This window comes from Orycteropus afer, unplaced genomic scaffold (assembly GCF_000298275.1).
Source record: "Orycteropus afer afer isolate SDZICR_OR568_19922 unplaced genomic scaffold, OryAfe1.0 scaffold00009, whole genome shotgun sequence".
NCBI classification, from domain to species: domain Eukaryota; kingdom Metazoa; phylum Chordata; class Mammalia; order Tubulidentata; family Orycteropodidae; genus Orycteropus; species Orycteropus afer.
Genome location: NW_006921596.1, coordinates 6,985,225 through 7,006,221, shown reverse-complemented (window position 1 = coordinate 7,006,221; position 20,997 = coordinate 6,985,225). Strand labels below are relative to the sequence as shown.

Sequence of the window (20,997 nt, the reverse complement as noted above, 5' to 3'; positions counted from 1 at the left end):
TCAGAGCAGTTAATTTAGGCTCTCATTGTTGCTTGCTCCCAGCAGGCTACTATTTGGATTTTACATCAAAGATTTCTGTGTTCTTACACAATTTGCAATAAATTCAACCTTTTTTTTCTTAGAGCACAGGTACTTCTGATCATTATTTGACTGGTAGGAGAAGACAGGACAGGAATATGTCTGTTGTTTACCCAGCATTGTGATTGGATCAAGGATTAATACATAAGGGATTAAATAGTCTATAACAACCCATGCATGTATGCCAGAGTAAAGTGTCTGAGTCTCTGTATGTTTTGTATACTGTTTCAATTTAGGATTAGTCAAAGCTGTCTCCCTCCCCCTAATAGTGTAGCTTCCTTTGGGGCCCCATGTTTCAGGAAAGTAAAGGAAAGGGAAGGAAAGGGAGGTCTAGAAAGAAGGTTGTGAACTTAAAAAGTGAAAATTTTAAATGATTCTAGAAGTTTAGACTTCTTCCCAATAATAGTACCTTGTGAGTGGAGACCCATGCAGACGCAGTTACCATCTTACTGAATCAGTGCATCAGTATATAATAGGATCTAGAAGAATTATTTGGTACATGAAAATGTAGGGAGTAGGGTTTGTTCTCAGTAAATACATGACTAAGCGATACTCTGTATCAGAGGTTTGAAAGAATTCTTTGGGCCATTTTCACTGTGCAGACTTGTTTCTAATTGTTGTTGTTCCATCCTGTGTTTAAAATAATTTGAATTAGGTTCAAATATTTAGGTATGTCTATATTTTCATAATAACAATGGACTAGAGCTGATTACTTTGGGCAGGGGTGTGTTTTCTGGTTCATCCGAGTCCCCTACTTCCTATCATCTCTCCCATCCTCTGACCCTCAAGTCAGTTTGTGCCCTGTGCCGTTTTACTAGTTTATCATCATGGTTGCACCAGATCATGCCTTACAGCATTTGAATTGATGACCTCTGAGCTTTGGATGGAATTAAACTGGTGCTGCTAGGAAGAAAGTTGTTGACATTAGCTTGTTTGTCTTTCCCACTTAGTGATTTCTGTAGTTATGTGGCCTTAGGATACTTTTTTATTAAGAAGTGCAAGCAGGTTAAAGATATTTTTATTCTACTCTATTATTCTGACCTTTCATTAATATAACATGACCTAAGAAAAATTGGATAGACTACAGAACAGATACAAAGATGACCTTGGTGTATCGTTCTAGCTTGAGGATAGATACAGTGTGGATTGTGATACTGGTTTGAATCATTCATTGTGGAAATGTCTGAAACTTCTAGAAAATATTCCAAATGTTGTAATGACTGCGTTTTTCCAAACTGAACCTTGAGTTTTCTTCTTTGGAAATATAGTGACTAACATCATTTTCCCAGGAGAATTTCTTCATGCAGGAACTTTAAGTGAAATTATGAATATTCTTTTAAAACATATTTTTTCTGAAAACATCAGAACGTTTCACTATAAGGATACAGTACCAGAAATCACAGTTTTTAGCCTCTTCCTTCATGCTATAGTTTATCTAAAGAGTGTTGTGTGTTATTTATGAATGATTAACTTTTGTTTTTTCCTAGCATTGTTTAGTTAAACTCCCAATTTAAGTTTCTAAAACTCCTAAGGCTTCCTTTTGATGCCAGTTTTTACCAGAGGGCTCTTCATTTGAAGGGAAGGCTGTGCTGTACTTGGTAATGATTAAAATGCAGTAGCTTAATCCTTTCAAACTATGAGTCAAGATAATTGAAACATAAACCATTTAATGTTTTTGTACATACTTAACTTGACTATGTGTCCACTTTCTGGGGAAGAAATTGCATATACATTGAATATTTTCACTTATTAGAAGAATCTCATGAAAAAGGACCAAATTGATTTTGAAGTTTATATTCTGAATATTCACTAATGCATAATATAATCTTTTGTTAAGGATCATTTCTTCAAGTGAATGCCAGTGGTGTCAGCTATCATCACATTGGTAGCATTCTAAAATTAGTTTTTAAGACAAGGAAGGAAAGCCTATACCTAGAACGTGTGTCTATTCATGTCAAAATGAATTGCTGCCATTTCCAGGGTAGCAGTGGTCCAGTGTAATCAACTTGCCACCAACTCTTTGTTCTACCCTTCTCCAGCCCCAGCTTTGATCAGATACTCTTAGTATATAGTCCTGGCTACTGCCATTACATGTTAGCTCAGTACCAGGCTTAAAGTATAGTCCCTTTCTTGCCTTATGTGACCATTATCCCTAACCAGATTATCTTGTCCTCAGTTCTTGGCCTAATAGCCAAGAGAGAAGGTGAGGGTGACTGTGGAGAGTATGTGTGTGGGGGGGGAGATAACTGGGGAGAATACTATATTTTAGCAATGAAGAGTGTGCCACTTCCAGAAGCTCTAAAATGTCAAGTAAATTTGAGGATTCAAGACTTTTGGGTTCGTTCATCAACCCCAGATGCTCCTATCCCATGGGTCAGTTTATCTTTCTGTCATCAACTAGGTCTCTAACCTTAGTGTAGTGGACCTGCTTAGGTTGAGAATCTAACCTTGAGAGCTTTTCAGTTCTTATCATTAAGTCCTTGTTTTGGCCCTCAGCTTTCTCTGCCACTCTGCTGCAGAGATGAGTCTCTTCATGTGCTACCTCTCACTCTGATCAATCATATTCAGCCTTTTCCTTTCTTTCATTCTTTTTTTTTTTTTTTTTACATTTCCTCAATTGAGTTTAGCAATAGCCATCTAATTCCACTATCCTTATAGTTAATATTTACCTCATATATTTCAAAAGCCTAAAACAACACACCCGCAAGTACATTCCCTTCCACCAAAATAATATCCAAGGACAGAGTCAGTAAAAGTTTTAACAGTTGCAGGCCTATCTGTGCATCACTTACCACCAGTGAAGAAATCCTTATTGCCCGTCCCTTATTAAGTAATCCAACTCCAAAATCTCATATTAGTGTCTGCTTTCTCCAGTCACTTTTGGTATCAATTCTTGTAGGTTGTGTTCCTACAGGAGATGAGATGATCTGAGCCAGAGGGTTGGTGTGCAAGACAGTTTTTAGGGAATCCTTCTGTGGTCAAGACCAGTTGAAAAGAAGAAATCAGAGTTGAGCTTGTGATACAGTGTCAGCAGAAACTTTGCTGACTCCTGGGAAGCTGTGAAAAAGGACTGACCCTCCAGTGTTGTCCTGAGTTAGGAGAAGGTTTGGCTTGTATGCCTGTGAATCGCCTACTTATTGGATGCTGGCTGGCCCAGAAAGAGGCGAGACCTTTGGCAAGGTAGCTCTTTACTGCCAAAGCTGTTCCCATCAGGCCTGGCCACTGAGAAATGTACCAGCACTACTTCCAGTAGCCGAGGAAATAAGTCTTTCATTCCTAAGAGAGATCTTGGTGACATATCTCTGCATCCACTGCAGTTTCATTGAGTACAATTGCTTTATTTTACTGTGTGAGTTATTCTTAGTGTAGGAGAGTGAGAACTTTATTGCTTTGTTTACTAAAATTTCTTTCTAGTGGTTATTTCACTCTTATTTTATTCAGTCCAAGGCATGATTCTTCATAATTGAATTGTTAATAATTAATTGTCTCTATTTTTATTTCTCCATATAATTAATCATTTATTTTTTCTATAACCTCTTTATATAATTGAATAGCAAACATGAGGCTTTTTAAAATCTGTTTTACAAGATATTTCCAAACCGCATCTAACTTTACTATTTTTCAAAGTCTCTTAATAAATAGCTAATAAAAGCTATGAGAATAGAAATCGGTAATGTGTTACACTTCTTAAAATTTCTAAATATGCATGAAACAATAGAGAGCTCATAATGTATTACTTTTTATACAAATATATGGAGGCTAATACAATAGCAATAAAAAAAAAGACATTTTGAGTTTTTGCAGGAATGGAACGAGATTTCGAGGACCCATCACCACTCTCTCTGACTATCATGCTTTACCGTTTGTGGTAACACAATACTTATTCCAGTCCCATGAAGCTAACTGGTAGAAGGCATTGAGCCTTTGCTTCCTTATTGAAAGGTGCCTCATTTATTCTCAAGAGTAAAGAGTTTCAAAAATTTGATGACTTCCATTTGAAAAATACTCCCCTATGTTAGGTTGTGTAATAACACAATTGCCCTTCTTGTGGCATTTGTTTCTTTCACATGGCTCAGAGCTTGCATTGACACTCTTTTCTTAGTGATTCTTACAAATCTCTGTGACTGTTAATCTCTAGTCACTTTCTTTTACTGTTTATCTACATTTCCAGATAACATAAAAATGTAACAGCATCTAAGCATTCTTAGTACAGTAGTCACTATGGTCAGTCATACTTATTTTTAATGAAATACTTTAACATAAGACTTTTTCCTCAACTGTTTACATTTTAAGATACAGTAGGGTGACTTTAGATGGTCCAAGCAAACATGCAAGAATCACAATATATGTAGAGCATGTGCCATTTAGTTATTCAACAATCACTTAAACACATGCTATTTCCAAGCACATAAGGAATCATGGGGATATAAAATTAATAAGGCATAACTTCTGTTTTCAAGAATCTCAAAAAAGACAGTTTGAAAAAACTAAAATACCACTGTACGTTGTAATAACCAGTACAGTAGAGATATCATAATGAAATAACAGTGGAGGAAAAGCTGTACCTAGGGACCCAAACCCATTGCCATTGATTAAGTTCAACTCATAGTGACCCCCCCATAGGGTTTCTAAGGTTGTAACATCTTTACTGAAGCAGACTGCCTCATCTTTCTCTTATGGAGCAGCTGGTGGGTTCAAACCGCCTACCTTTTGGTTAGCACCCAAATGCCTTAACCACTGACATTTGAGCTTATTTTGAAGAATTTGTTTACCAGATGGCTATGTGGTAGAAGGACACAGCAGAGAGATGGAATAGCATGTTCAGAGGCAAATAGATGTGAAAGAATGTGATCAAATCAGGTGACTACTTTGCCTGGAGCACAAGCTGCTTGTGAAAGAGTAGTGGGAAATAATCCTGGAAGAAAGGATGGTGTATTGGTCCTCTAGTGCTGCTGTAACAGAAAATACCACAAATGGGTGACTTTTAAAAACAGGAGGTCGTTCTCTTAGTTTTTGAAGCTACAAGTCTGATTTCAGGGTGCCAGGCTCTAGGGTTGTGTGAAAGCTCCTCAACCTTGGGCTTCAGCTCTGCCTCTTGCTCCTGGCCCACTGGAGCTGGAGGCTTTCTCTTCACTCAGGCAGCTGTTGGCTGCTGAGGCTAACAAGCCAAGGTCAACAAACAAGAATGGCACAGTCCCAGTATTACCAAACACCACCACCAGGCCACTAACTCAAGTCCAGAGACAGTCCCAAGATCAGCAGGAAACATGGCAGGTTGCTAAATAAAGACTAGGTTATAGTCAGGGTCCAAGCATGGCAAAAAGCTCCGAAACCTTTCTCAACACTTTTCTTTATATGGGAGCCCTGGTGGCGTAGGGCCTAAGGCACTTGACTGCTAACCAGAAGGCTAGCAATTCAAACCCACCAGCCACTCCTTGGAAGGAAGACTGGGCTGTCTACTTCCGTAAAGATACTGCCTCGGAAACCCAAGGAAGGGGTCCCTATGAATCAGATCCAACTGGACATCAGTGAGGGTTTTTTGTTTTTTTTCCTCCGTATGTACTGGAAGCAGACCACAGCTCCTCAGCTGCTCCAGTAGATTCCACCATGGAGTTGATTACCAGTCCCATCATGGGGAATACTACATCCAGCTGCCCAGCCACTCTAAACCAGCCCAAACCAAGTTGACTTATGACCTTAACTACCGCAGATGGGGAGGCCCTCATACAGCAGACTAAGAGGCATGCCTGACATCCTGGAAGAGAAAGAATGAGATCAAATTTGGACTTTTTTTTTTTCTTTTTTTTAAATCATACTGAGGACAATGTGGATGACGCACAGGGAAGGCGAGGTAGTAGTAGGTACATCATCACACAAATCTCAGCGGTTGTTTGGGAGTTTTCATAGATGACAATGGAAGCAAACACTTCCGTATATGTGACATAGTAAAGAAATCTTTGTATGGGACTATAATTCTATATCCATAAGGAAAGCATCTTCCTTGTGGTGAAAACAAATGCAGAGGCATTTACTATGTTCACATGAAGAATGACTCCACTTACTAGGAGTCAAGATTTTTGAGTTGAAGTAATTATAGAAGTGAACAAATTAGCTTTCTGGGGAGCCTATGAAAATCTTCATTATTGTAATTGTTACATAAGTTAGCTTCATTAAATTCATATGAACCCTTTATAGAAGACCCATTAAAATATGAATGATAGTTTTCTAAACATTCTTAATGTGGGGGAGAAAACAAATCCAATCTTTTCTTAAAACTAGTCTTGAATCAACCCATCATTTTAAGACTTTACATATTTACTAAAAAAAAAATTGCCATTTTGCAAACATGATAAATGCCACTCCTAGAAAATATTTGCTGTTCAATAGGCCTTTGCATAATAGGATGTTTGATTTAACTGTCACCTATTATTTTTCAAAGAAACTTTATAAAAATTCTTGAATTTTGTAATAAAACTTCCATTGGAACTTATCATGAAGACAATTCTATTACTCAAACTCTGAAACATAATTTATTGCACATTACAAAAAGGGTATGGAGGCATAATCCTCTGATCTCCTCTGACTTCACAAGGGGGAAAGGAGGATCCAAAATAACATCAGCAGCCTACAGCCTCTTTCTGTAAGGTTGAAATCAGACATGCCACCACACTGCAGCCTTTTTACCAGTTCTGACGTCAGCTGTCCCTCCCATGGCATTCTGTACTTCTCTACTGCGTTCGATAATTCATTGTAATGGTCACACAGAACTCACAGACAATACTCATGATTATAGGGCTTTTTAGGGAAGTAACAGGTTACAGTTCAGGTTAGGAACACACAGATACAATTCTTGGATCAGAACAGTCTCAGTCTCCCCTTGGCCATACCCTCAGGTACACCTCTCTGTGGCCCTTGGCCTCTCGGCCTGGCCTCTGCTCTGCCCTGCTCACACAGGTGTTAACAGAGCTCTGTTAGCTCTGCTGATCCGTGCATCCCACTCTGCCAACGAGCCTCCTGCCCGGAGGCACTCAGCTTTCTTGCTCTGTGGACAGGCAGGCCTGCTGCTCCGTCTTATGCTGGTGTCTTAATTTTGCTCCCTCTGCTGCTCCTGTCTCTGCCAGCTTTTCAGTGTAGAAGTTTTGGATCCAGGGATGCACTCTATCTACTCCAGGCTGATCTCTCTTGAGGCAGTGAGATTCCCCCCTACTTTGCTTTTTGGATGGCTCATCTTAAGCCTAGCAGAATGGCAAAACTGGCCAGTCCCACGTTAGGCTTCCATATACCTTCTTTGCACAGTCCCACCCCCACAAGAGTGCGATGTACCTTATTTACATTATTAGCAAGCTATCCAATTCCCTTGGTGGACTACAAGCCCTTATATTTACAGTCTCACCCAGTCATCTAGAGGAAGTCCCAAAGACTGGCTAGAAGAGCCCATCTGAGTAATTCACTGCACCACACACATTTGTCATGAATGCTCTTTTACTGTGATATAATTCTGAAACTTCACTATTATATATAGACAAGCGTTGCTTTTAGGGTAAGAAAGCAAAATGTGACTGTAATCAGAGTATCCTTTTAAAAGCATAGTCCACCATGGAATGAAAATGTATAAGACATAAAAGTTCTTGAAAATAAGGAATGTTTTGAAGGACTAATACCAAATGCTCCCTTTAAATACAGTTTCCTTAATTGTATTAATATAGGATCATCTTTCTTTTCTTTGGTGGACCAAACCTATTAAAATATCATTTAAAATATATTAAGTATAATTGTGTTAATAATTATGTATTGCATTTCTTGCTGTTTTTAAATAAATGTATATACATCAGAATGACAATGAAACTTAAAATTCTATTATTTTCTTTCTAGATTTATTCCTCACTACACTGTCTGTCTCTGATACCATCCAGTTTGAGATATGGGAAAATTTGGTAAGGAATCTTTTCTTTGAAGCATTTTTAAAAGATATCTTTCAGTTAAAGCACCCAACTTTAAAAACTAAAATCAAAGTAATCACTTGGTCTGTTGGTTTCAACAAAAAACAGAACAACTTTAAGAGCCTTTGGTTGCATTGCTGCATTCAAACTGCTGAATATTCTGAAGGAAATGATTCATTCAGCATCAGTTCCTCTGCAGGTTTTTCGGCATGACTGCCAATTAAACCAATCAGTCTGTCCTAATGCACATGTTAACAGGACCCCTGCAAGGCTGTCAGCTGTTAAGCAAGGTTACTGTCATTTAATTTGTCAGCATGGTAGTTTATGAAGAAAAAGCATTTTAAAAGACTAATTTTTCCTCCTTGCCTTTAGACTTGCATAAAGAAATAAGAACCACAGATACTAGAATTACTGCCAAGTTGACCGAGATACATAGATCTTTCCCAGTATATATAGATATTTCAGTTGAGAGTAGGAGATTCCCAAATTGATACCATGTTTTTTCGTTTTCTCTTTAGCTTGACATAGATTATTTAAAAAAATAAAACAAACAACAACAACAACAACAAAAAAAACTGCCATTGAGTCAATTCTGACTCATCGGGACCCCACTGGGTTTCCAGCTCACTGCCATTGAGTTGATTCTGACTCAGAGGGACCCCCATTGGGTTTCCAAGGCTGTAAATCTTTATGAAAGTAGATTGCCTCATCTTCCTCCTGCAGAGCAGCTGGTGGGTTTGAACCACCTACCTTGTGTTTAGCAGCCATATGCCTTACCCACTATGTTACCACAGCTCCTTGACATAGATTATATGAGAGATTAATTAATGAAGAATCTTAAAAGTTGAATTTCAGGCTGATAGTAGACAAGATTTGAGACCAGGCAAACGACTGACTCAGTGATGTTGTTCAACTATCTTTCAAGTATTAAACTTCTACTTCCTCATCTGGAAAATGGATATAAGAACTCTCTCCTTTGTACAGTGTTTGTGAAGATTAAATTAAACTGTGTGCCTAAAGTGCTTGACATACAGTAGACACCAAATTTTAATTTTAGATCTCTTCTTAATTTCCCATTAATTTACTCTTGATTCCCTTTTATTCAATCCAAATCGAACTGTAACCTTTTACAGATTTTTATTAAAATACTGCTGAAAAGCTGAATATGTAAAAGATTTACAGCAGAAGCCTGTGGTGGGAGACTCATTATCAGACATCTCTTATTGCTTGGTTAATAATGAATATATGATGCTGATACTGAGATTTCTTCGTGCAGGAAACTAAGATGGGAGAGGAGCTTTGTTTAGAGAAGATCAAGTCTTCCAACTACTTTTAAACTAAGTTAATTTTTTTTAAATGGGGCAAAGAAAAAGAAAGACATCTAAACCAGAAAGATTTATCTTTGTTTGATGTATTGCTTTTTTAAAAAATTATAAGTCTCCCACTTCTAGTGAATATCAGTTTGTTTGCAGATGCCCTTTCATTCCCACTTCAAGTGAATGTTGAAGTATTATAACATGTGATATGTATTTGGTTAACTAGAGTCCAACTGGAAGGGAACAGCCTCATTACAAATAAGTGGAAGATGTCAATAATACTACGAAACACTCAAGTATATGATACCCTCTCAGCTGATGCTGATTTAAACATAATAAAGTAAAGCAGTTCAATAGGAGATAAATCTTCATTGAGAGAATAGATTTTGTTTGGGATATTTTTTTCCTTTTTTTATTGTTTTCTTTAGAGAAAATTAATAAATTGGCTATTGAACAATAGAGACTAAGGCATATATATCTACAAATAGCTAGGTTGGTCAGGTAACCATTTTAACAATGAATAACTTATTAATACAAGTTAAGGAGAATGTAGACTCAAAATTAACTATTAAGATCATGTGTGGTTTATAAAAACTTAAGGATTACTTTCAGTTAAGAGATGAGCAGTATACTTTGCAGTAACATACTACTGGTAATTGACAAAAAGAACATACAGCCAAACCAATAAAACCAGACTAGCCAGTGTATAAACATCATGCTATACAAGGTAAAAGAGAAAACAGTAGCTTCTATCTGGTCTACCCAGAATTACCAGAAAGGCTTCAAGATAGATGTAGCATTTGAAATGGCTTGTACAAATGAGCAGGATTTTAGCGATTGGAAGTAAAAAAAATAAAAAAGAGCAGGTGGACAAGGAAGTGTAGTGGGAGACACAGAACATACTCAGAAAATAGAAAGGAGCAGGTTTTTGCCAGAGCACGAAAGAGATATTAGAAGGTAAGTGAGAAAGATTAGTTTAGACAGCTGATCTTTGCTGATCTAAAGAGCTTTTCTTCTAAACTAAGTAATATGATTTCTTAAAATTGTTGACCACCTATTAAAGTACTGAGAGCAAGATCAATAGAGGTTTCATTACTGCAGTTAATCTGGCTGCTGTATATGAGATACATTGGCATGGAAAATCTGGAGATGGGGAGGTAACCTAAGTGGGTTTACAATAATCTAGAAAAGAGGTGAATTAATGATTTTAGTACTAAAATGTTTAGAATGTTATAGATAACATTACAAAGAATGGGAATTCTAGAACCCTTAATTATGAGGAATTTGTACATAGACCAAGAGGCTGTTGTATGACATAAACAAGAGGATACTACTGCTCCTCCAATCAGGATACTTTCACCATGCTTACTCAATCTGTGCTGAGCAAATAATCCAAGAAGCTGGATTATATGAAGAACACACCATCAGAATTGGAAGACTCATTAACAATACAATATATAGATGACACACCTTGCTTGCTGAAAATGAAGATGACTTGAAGCACTTACTGATGAAGATCAAAGACTATAGTCTTCAGTATGGATTACATCTCAATGTAAAGAAAACGAAAATCCTCATAACTGTACTAATAAGCAACATCATGATAAATGGAAGTAAGATTGAAGTTGTCAGGGATTTCATTTTACTTGGATCCACAATCAACACCCGTGGAAGCAACGGTCAGGAATTCAGATGATGTATTGCACTGGGCAGTTCTGCTGCAAGGGACATATTTAAAGTGTTAAAAAGCAGAGATGTTACTTTGAAGATGAAGATGCACTTAACACAAGCCATGATATTTTCATTTGCCTCACATGCATGTGAAAGCTGGACAGTAAATAATAAGAAGAACTGATACCTCTGAATTGTGTTGGCGAAGAATACTGAAAGTACCGTAGACTGCTACAAGAATGAGCAAATCTTTCCTGGAAGAAGTATGCTCCTTAGAAGCAAGAATGACCAGACTTCATCTTACCTGCTTTGGTTATGTTGTCAGCTGGGACCAGTCCCTGGAGAAGGACTTGCTAAAGTGGAGAGGCAGAGAAAAAGAGGAAGGCCCTCAACCAGATAGATTGACACAGTGGCAAAACGATGGGCTCAAGCATAGCAAGGTTTGTGAGTATGATGTGGGACCAGGCAGTGTTTCTTTGTGTTGTACATGGGGTCGCTATGAGTTGGAATCAACTTGACAACACCTAACAGCAACGACAAGAAGGAAGTGAATGATTTTAGGAGTGAAATGTTGGGAATGATCAAGAAGGGTTATACATGAGAAGACAGTTATCCAGGTTAACTTGGGTTTTATGCTGGTGACCAGAAAAAAAAAAAAAAAAAAAGTTTTAGGCAGGGAAAATACAATTTACTGTAGGTAAGAGACATGTCAAGGAAGTGGTTAAAAAATGTAAGACCAGCACTCAAGAGAGACAATAGATGAATGTCATGAAGTTGGCAAGAGTTGAGAGAAGAATGTCGGAGACGGAGCATTGGACAACACCCACCACCTTTTATGTCAGAATTTCTCAACCTTGGCAGTATTCTCAGTTTGAGCCAGATAGTTCTTTGTTGTGGGAAACTGTTCTGTGCCTCGAAGGTTTTTTAGCAGTATTACTGCCACCTTCTGCCTACAAGATGTTAGCAGTAGTATCTCCCTCCCCCAGTTGTGACAATCAAAAATGTCTTCAGACATTTCCAAATGTCCCCTGGGAAGTAAAACCAGTTGAAAGCCACCTCGGTATGTGAATAAAGATAGACACACACAATAAGTTTTATGTAGTTCAAATTATTTTTTAACGTTATAAATATGGCATTTTAACATTTAATATTAAAATATGCCAAGGCATAGAGAGTCATCCATGAAAGGATATTTGCTACGAGTAGCACTTGCTAGAATTAAAGCAAAAAATGGCAAAAAGTCTCTTCTCTTGATGGGGTAGGTCAATGATTGGATAGTTTTGGTAATTGTGGTAGCAGAACTAGTCATATTGCTACTTGTGTTCCTACTGCTAGTAACTAATGTTAAATGAATGTATACTGTGTTCTAGGCACTAGTTAGAATATTTAGTCCCTATAAAAATCATAAAAGATTGTAAAAATCCTTATAAAAAAGTAGTTTTTCCATCTGGTAAACTGATGCTTAAAGTAGAACCAAATTGAAGGCCTCGGGCTAGCAAATAGGAAGCTAGGAGTTGAGGAAGGAAGTCTGTCTCTGAAACATCCACCCTGAAATCATGGTACAATAATTCCAAAACTCAGTAGATAAAGTAAGGCGATAGCTTCCATAGAACTCTAGCGAGTTGGCCAACTTTGGATTGCAGGAAAGCAATGAAGGCCAGTCAGAACAGTTTGGTAAGAGAGAGGCAGACAGTGGAGTGGATGAGTCCCAGAGAGCAGCCATGAAGGTCGTACTTGCAGCTCGTGGGCTCAGGACAGCATTGTGAAAATGCCTTGTAGGTGTCTGATACTCTACAGTTTGCACAACACTTTCATATGTGTCATACCATTTTATCCTCTCAAAAACCCTGTCAGTTGTTGACAGTGGAAAAACCACGACCCACAGCTGTCCCAGAATGACACAGCTCATCAATGAAAGCAGGTCCGGGCTCATGTCATCTAACTCTTTGTAGTTTGTCTACTGTAGTGCTCTTTCCACTAGACTATTTGTTCTCCTGGTGTACGATCAGAATGAAAAAGAGTATTGATTACATGTTCGTTTTTCCTACATTAAATAGCTACATAGCAGCTTCATCTTTGAAAGTAAGTGTAGTCATGATCCATTAAAAATGTTATCTAATGAGAATAATAACGTGATGGTGTAGTTTGCAAAATCATTTTTATCAAATATGTAAATAAGACTAATATTAGTAAAAATTAAGTTATATAAGTTTGTACTGCCAGGTAGAATAAAAACTAAGTAATAATGATGGGAAGTTAAATTCATGTAAATAAAGTACTGTCTTTTCTCTCAATTCTGTTATACACATAATATGCCCTACATGCTCTCACTGTGACAAGGATATATCATCTTTCTCCATCAGTTAGAAGGGTATATTGTTCTTCTGTTGATGCTGTGAATGTGGAGTCTTAGACAGGGGAACCCATCACCTGACAGGTACTCAAGTATTTCTTGATGGAGATGTATTGTGAGGTTGTATCTAGAAACATTTCTGGATATGTTTGTATTTCAGAAGTCTTTACCAAATTTCACTGACTTTCCATGGGGTAATTCACTCAGTTGAGTCAATATAATGAGTTGATATTCAGGTTTCTCTCACATGAGGTTTATATATTTTGAGAGAGACTTTTTACCATCCTTTCAGGAAACATTGTGTTCTCTCTGTACCCATGCTGTGATCTTTGTAAAATATTTCATGCAGAAATGTGGAACTTTGACACAACATCTCTAATGTAATTTCTGGTACTAGTAAGACTAGAGGGGAACCCTAAGGTTTAAGACACTTATCTAAGTAAGAATTCTATAGAAAAATCATATGCAAAGTACATCAAATGCTGTAGTAAAGGTAGAAAAACATGTTTCTGCATGTGGACAATGAAGTGTTTCAGTGTTTGGAAATTTTCTATCAGAAGACAAATCTTACTTATTCCTGGTCTGCAAGCTTTTGATATTTCTGCTTTCACTGTACCAATGACTTTTTCTATAAAAGTCATTAATGATTTCTCAAGAACTTGACTTACAAATCTACAGTAATTTCAGAGGAACACAGAAGGGGGAAATCATTTAAAATTATATTGGTATATAGGAATCAAGGAAGCTCTGGTGACATAGTGCCTCAGGTATTTCACTGCTAACCAGAAGGCTGGCGGTTCAAACACACCAGGCACTCCTCAGAAGTAAGATTGGGCAACCTACTTCTGTAGAGATACCACCTTGGTGACCCAAGGAGGGGTTGCTGTGAGTTGGAAACAACTCCATGTTAGTGAGTTTGGTTTTTATAGAAGTTAGTACATCAACAAGTGAATAGACTTGTTATTGATAAGAAGAGAATGCAGTACGAAATTGAGAGCTCACAAGCCCAGATTCAATGTTTTGGTTTTTTTGTATGTAATAATCTAAAATTATGAAATGAAAAGACAAAGCAATGCGTACTATTTTTGGAAGTCACATGTACACTGCTCCATTTTAGAATGAGTAAACAAAACGAAGGCTCTCTGCCAGGCCCTCCTTTTCTGTTGGACTTAGTTGCTTCTGCTGTGTTGCAGCTGTTGCAGCCCTTTGTCCCTCTACCCATTGACACATAAACTTGAGCTGCACGTCACTTGACCCTTTAAGGATCAGTACAATTTTTACTTCATTTTAACACCTTTTCCTAATTGTTCCCAGTACAGAACCTTCTTCCCTTGAAATCAGTAAAACACAGTACTTTTGCTACTTACTTGTACCAATTATATTTTACCTTTAGAAATTCTGCATTCTTAGCTTACATGTTTTCTTCTAAAAACAATTCTAAGCTCTTTGAAACTATGCTTCATACTTCTTCATGCTCCCAAAGCCTCCCACATACTTGAAAGGAGGAGACACTCATTGTGTTTGTAGTTATGGTGATGATTTGGTAAATAATATCATTGCCAGAACTGATAGTAAAGAAACCACTCCAAATGTTCATCTCCATCCCCTCACAGCCATTTCTTTTACTTTATGGTAAAAGTGGAATAAATGGTTAGAATGATTTTGAGCAACACATTGTTGCTTTAAATTATTTATATCCCTTCTACAATCCAGATGCTTTGTTCCACACCTGACAAATAAGTGGATGATGATGTCTAAACCAAAATTCTCTGTTTGACAGGATGGAAATTTCTCTGTCAGTAGTACACTGGAACAACCTCAAAATATGATGGTGGTGGGACAGTCAGCATTCGCAGACTTTGGTAAGGTTGTTTTCACCTTTCATACTCTCCTTCTCTCTAGGACCTGGTCACATTTCAGAAAATAACTTCAGTGTTTACAGAATTTTATAGACTTAAAAGATTCCTATTCTAGTATGCTACATGGCCTGTGGTCAGTTCCCAAATACAATAGGGTGTAATTTATGGCATATAAAGTAGGGAAGCCAATGAGGATTTTCTAGAGAATACCAAAAAGTGTTCTTTATATGTATAGCCAAAATATAGAACAGATAGATAATTGGAGGGATTAATCTGACTCTTAAAACTTTAACATTAAAAACCATTTTTAAAAATTTACATTTTAATTCCAAAGAAGAGCAACATACATTATGAATTTCCCACATATGAATTTCTGTTTCCTATAAGACTGCACAGTAAATCAATTTCATTTTTGTTAGAAACTTACAAAAAACACATGGCTCTTTTATCCTTTGTCTTGGTTACTGTTAAAGTGATTTTTGTGTCAAATGGAAAAATGGGTGGTCCGCCTCCTAAAAGGCATCTAAAGCTCCCTGTCGTCCTGCTTTTCCTTAATTCTGCCGACAAACACCTGTCTGTCCTTCCAAATGCAGGTGAGCTGTTACCATCTCCAGAGACCTCTGTTTCCTTATTTATGAATGAGGGAGGATGATGACAGTGTGCATCTCACAAGGCTGTCATGAATATACTGTGAGCAAAGCAGTGTTGGGCTCATGGTTGGAACACAAGGAATTATTTGTATAGTTTGAGTCTTTCCATTGTGGTTATCTGCGTTTTTTAATTGTTGATGCTCTTTACTCAGTCAGCTAAATCAGCTCAGTGTCGGTGTTGTAGAGCGGTGTCCTCTGGCAACAAAAGCAGGAAGTTTGATAGTGTTATTTGATGGACATTTCAACAATACCAGTATGTGTCCTGTATTTTAGTTTATTAAGTTGAATGTCATTTAAGTTTTGAGTAAATTTTTGGTGACTGGTTTCAACTTTTTGACGTAAATAGTCAAGTGATAGAATACATGTTTGTTTTTTTAAATTCACTAATTTTATTAGCTGGATTGATGACTTCAACTAAAACAATGATTCTTCATCTTTTAGAGATGGCGAAATCATTTGCAAGTCTGCCACTGGGGAAATAAAAGTGTAAAATGCACTTTGTAATTCTCATGAGCTTTATACACCTCTGTGAACCCCACCTACCAACCCTAAGAACTTTTAAATTAGTTATGTTTACAAATTTCAGAAAATTGTGTTAACCATATATGTGGATGTTAAAATGTTAGTGTTTTAAAAACCTGCAGAATATCGGACATAATCAACTAAGAAACATAACTACTCCTCTCTCCTGTTTTATAACATTAGATAGTTTGTGAGTGTACTTTTTTTATAATGTGTCAATAAAAGTTTAATAAATATCCAGTAATCCTTTTTTAAAAGTCTGTATATTTTTAGTTGGATATTGTCAAAATGTAAGACTCCTAATATCTCTATAGGAGTTCTGGCAGCGTAGTGCCTGAGGCATTTGACTGCTAACCAGAAGACTAGCAGTTCAAACCCACCAGCCACTCCTCAAAAGGAAGCTTGAATAATCTACTTCCATAGAGATACTGCCTCGGAAATCAATTTGATGTCAGTGAGTTTGGTTTTGGAATGTGTGTGTGTGAAAGAGAATTGCCGTCAAGTCAGTTCCAAATCATAGCGACCCCTCCTTGGGTTTCCGAGGTGGTATCTCTACATTAAAAAATCTAGTCTACTCTAAACTTAGGCTATTCTAGTATAGCCAAAGAGGGTCAGATGGGGTGGGTTAAAATCAAACAAATCAGGAACCTTTACCAAATAAAGAAAGGAAATAATTAACCAAAATAATGATAAGTTACTTACTTCCTTTATTCTAAGAAAGAAATGTTTTCAGAAATCAACTGAATAAAACTCCATGGATTGTTACACAGCCAGTAAAAATGATACTGTTAGAAGAAAAAGAAGAACATTAAATTAGATGCACAATATGATTGTCTTAAAAAAAAACTAAAAAGAAATACATCAAAGTGGTAATAGTTGTATTAAAGTAGACTGTTTTATAACGTTTTCCAAATTTTCTGTTATGTGGTTATATCAGTTTAGTAATGGAGAAGCGTATTACAGAAGATAATAATCAATCATAACCAGAAAGAAACTGAAATTTATACTTGTTGTTGTTGTGTGCCATCGAGTCGGCCCCGACTCACAGCGACCCCTCCTTGGATTGCCGAGGCGGTATCACTACAGCAGTAGGATTGCCCAACCTTCCTTCCAAAGAGTGGCTGGTGGGTTTGAACCTCCAGCCTTCTGGTTAGCAGTCAAGTGTCTTAGGCACTATGCTACCAGAGCTCCTGAAATTTATACTTAGCAACCAGTAAAGTTTTTTTTAAGTGTTGTTAGTATTTTGTCACAGAAAATCTAAATTAAGTATAATTAATCCAGTCTTCTGAATTCCATTGCTGTGTATTTTCAAAGGGCCCGTAACTTATAAAAAAATGCAAACATTAGACTTCTGTTATCTTTAAATTATTGTGTTGAATACAGTGTGAGAAAGCAGGATTTTTTAAGGTAATGTCTTTGCCTTTAACAAATGTACAGTCTAACTAGGAAGACAAAAGATAAATGCTTAAAACATGAATACAAAAATAAAGCAACAAATAACTGCAACAATATAAGAGAAGCCAGAATGTATTTCATTGCTTATTATGAAATTAACGTCAATAGACAAATGTAGTCTAAGTGTTTTAGCAGTACAGACCACTAGAAAGCCTCATGGAAGAGGTAGGATTTGGCACAAGGCTTTGAAGCAGTTTTAAAGCTATGCTAATACTACATGAAGGAGCTCTGGTAGCACAGTGCCTAAGGCACTTGACTGCTAACCAGAAGGCTGGCGGTTCAAACACACCAGCAACTCCTCAGAAGGAAGGTTGGGCAATCTACTTACTTAGTGATAACTGCCTCGGCAACCCAAGGAGGGATCGCTATGAGTCGGGTCCTACTTGATGGCACATAACAACAATACTACATGAAGATATGAAAACTTGAAGTTGATAAGTCCAGCTGTTTTTCAGGCTTCACCATAAAGAGTTACAAAGGTTTTACCTGGCAAGCATCAGAGGTACAAGCTGCACTTCCTAACTAGACTTGGTACACAGGCAGTGCATTATAGATTCTGAAGGAGTTACTCAAGAACTCAGCCCCCATTGGTACAATAAAATACATAAAAGTCTTGTTCCACAACCTACACTGGTGAGTAGTGACTGAGGTCTTAAAAGCTTTCAAGCGGCCATCTAAGATGCAGCTAATGATCTCCTATCATCAGAAGTGAAGAAGAGTGCAAAAAAAAAAAAAAAAAGACATTTGGAAGCAATCAGTCTTAGGACATGATGGATCTTGAAACCAGAAAAACTAGATGGTGCCAGGCTACCAATGCCAACCACTCAGGAAAGGATCAAAACTGGAGATCCCAGATAGAATGGGAGGAAAAATGTGCAACAAAATCCAAAAACACAAAAATGACCAGAATTACAGGTCAGATGGAATCTGATGGGACCCCCAATACTATGGCCCTGGGATACACTTTGGGCCTGGAATAAAATTCATTCTCAGGGGTTGGCTCTTAGCTCAATAGTAAATAAGACATACACACAGACCACTCAACCTAGGGTTATGCACCCACATACTCTATGGAGATGCATCCCTTGGAGCAATTGGCCACAGGGCACCGAGGGGCGACATTTGCATGGATGAAATGCAGGACACACAGGAGTGCATAGCTATGAGGGGTATGGAGGCGGTTACTGGGAAGGGAGGGGGAGAGAATGAGTTAGGGTTGGGGATGGCAATTGGGGGGTGAAATCAAATGTACACGAAGTGTAAGTGTAAAACAAACTCTGCTCTGTAAACTTGTACCTAAAGCATAATAAAAATATATCAATAAAGAAAGAAAAAGTACAGCCAGAATGCTCTTTAGGAACAAGGATGTCAACAAAAAAGAACTCAGCCCCCAAATGATGTTCAGAAGTAACACCCATCAGAGTTGTGCAGCATGCTATAGACATACTGTTCAAAATAGGGTTCAAAGTGGACATTGGGCAAACCAAAATCATTAGTCACATTGCTTCTCTATTCGAGTCCCAGGAAGAGCAAGGAAGTAGATTGTACAAAGAGGCAACTGTGCAGAGCCTGCCATCTTGCCCCGTGATCCACAGATGAACCTTGTGCTTAAGGCCAGATTTGTCAGCCTGGCTTCTTAGAATGAGAGTGGGGGCTGACTTCTTTCTTGACCCAAACACATCCTGTGATAGCTGGTGGACTATCAGTGCACATCCTCTTACTCTCAGCTTATCAACATTCCCAGGAACTGCTCAGCTAACTATGTGCATTATGTGGCATCTGGCCAGCAGATAACTATATCTGTTCCTGGTGGGGAGGCAATAGGGTCTTTCTTCTGCAACACAGCAGGGGTACCTGCAGACTATTATCCCTATGTCAGTACTGTGGGATGTGACTTGCTGCCCATGGGGGACTGTTACCTGCTATTGATGCTGGTCATGCTCTTTCTCTTCTCTGTGTGAATAAAATGTTTCATATAAAGCCTGTCTCTAACCTGTGTCTTCTTGGTGACCTCTGACCTTGACTTGATGCCTATATATGTAACCAGTTTGGCTTGAATAGAGAGCTTCTGTAGCAATGTAGAAATATATACAAGTTGACTACAAATGCATTTGTTTACTAAATAAGTAAGAGATGGACAAACATTGATTTCATTCTATGTAAGTAGTGGGAAGTAGTAAAATGATTTTGAACCGCTCTTTTAATGCCTTTTTCTTTAATTTCCTAAAGAAAGTGAACAAAATCTGGTCTGGTGAAATATGTAGAAGATAATGGTTCTTGGTTGTCAAAATCTCTGAAGTGCCTGAGATTTTTATATATGTCAAAAGAGAGAGTGATTTAAACAGTTTCAGGTTTTTTTAATAGACTATTTTTTTAGAGTACTTTTTTAAGTTTACAGAAAAATTGGACAAAAAGTAAGTAGTAGTTCTCATATACTTCCCAACCTCCCACACTGCACAGTTTCCCCTATTGTTAGCATCATGCATTAGTGTGGTACATTTGTTTCCATTGATAAACTTCTGTTGATTTATCATTATTAACTAAAGTCTACAGTTTACATTAGGGCTCACTCTTTATATTGTACATTTCTATGAGTTTTGACAAATATCTATAGTCATGTATCCACTATTGTGGTAGCATACACAATCATTTCATGCCCCCAAAATCCCTAGTGCTCCACCTGTTCATCACCCTTTACCCAGACCTCTAGTAACCAACAATCTTTTTATTATCTCAATTTTTGTATTTTCCAGAATGTCATATAGTTGGAATCGAGTAGCCTTTTCAAATTGGCTTCTTTCGCTTGTTGTTGTTGTTATTATGTGCCATTGAGTCGGACCCAACTCATAGCCACCCATCCTTGGGTTGCCGAGGCAGTATCACTAAGGAAGTAGATTGCCCAACCTTCCTTCCGGGGAGTGGCTGCCTTCTGGTTAGCAGTCAAGTGCTTTAGGCACTATGCTACCAGAGCTCCCTCACTTAGCAGTATGCATTTAATCTTCTTTCATGTCTTTTTTTTATTTGGGTGAAGATTTACAGAGTAAATTCACTTTTCATACAGCAGTTCACATATATTTTGTCTCATGTCATTGACCAAAATTTACAATGCAACAGCTCCCCTCCCAGTTCCTCCCCATAGTTACCTCTTCCCAG

The 20,997-nt window shown here is 37.6% G+C and overlaps 1 protein-coding gene across 1 annotated transcript in view; it reads left to right on the top strand.

Annotated features, from left to right (window-relative positions):
* ITFG1 (integrin alpha FG-GAP repeat containing 1) overlaps positions 1-20,997 on the top strand; it is a 412,834-nt gene that overhangs the window by 173,675 nt on the left and 218,162 nt on the right. Inside the window, exons 7-8 of the mRNA XM_007946857.2 lie at positions 7,951-8,012; positions 15,139-15,220. Coding sequence (XP_007945048.1) covers positions 7,951-8,012; positions 15,139-15,220 — 144 coding nt within the window. The remainder of the gene's footprint in view (positions 1-7,950; positions 8,013-15,138; positions 15,221-20,997) is intronic.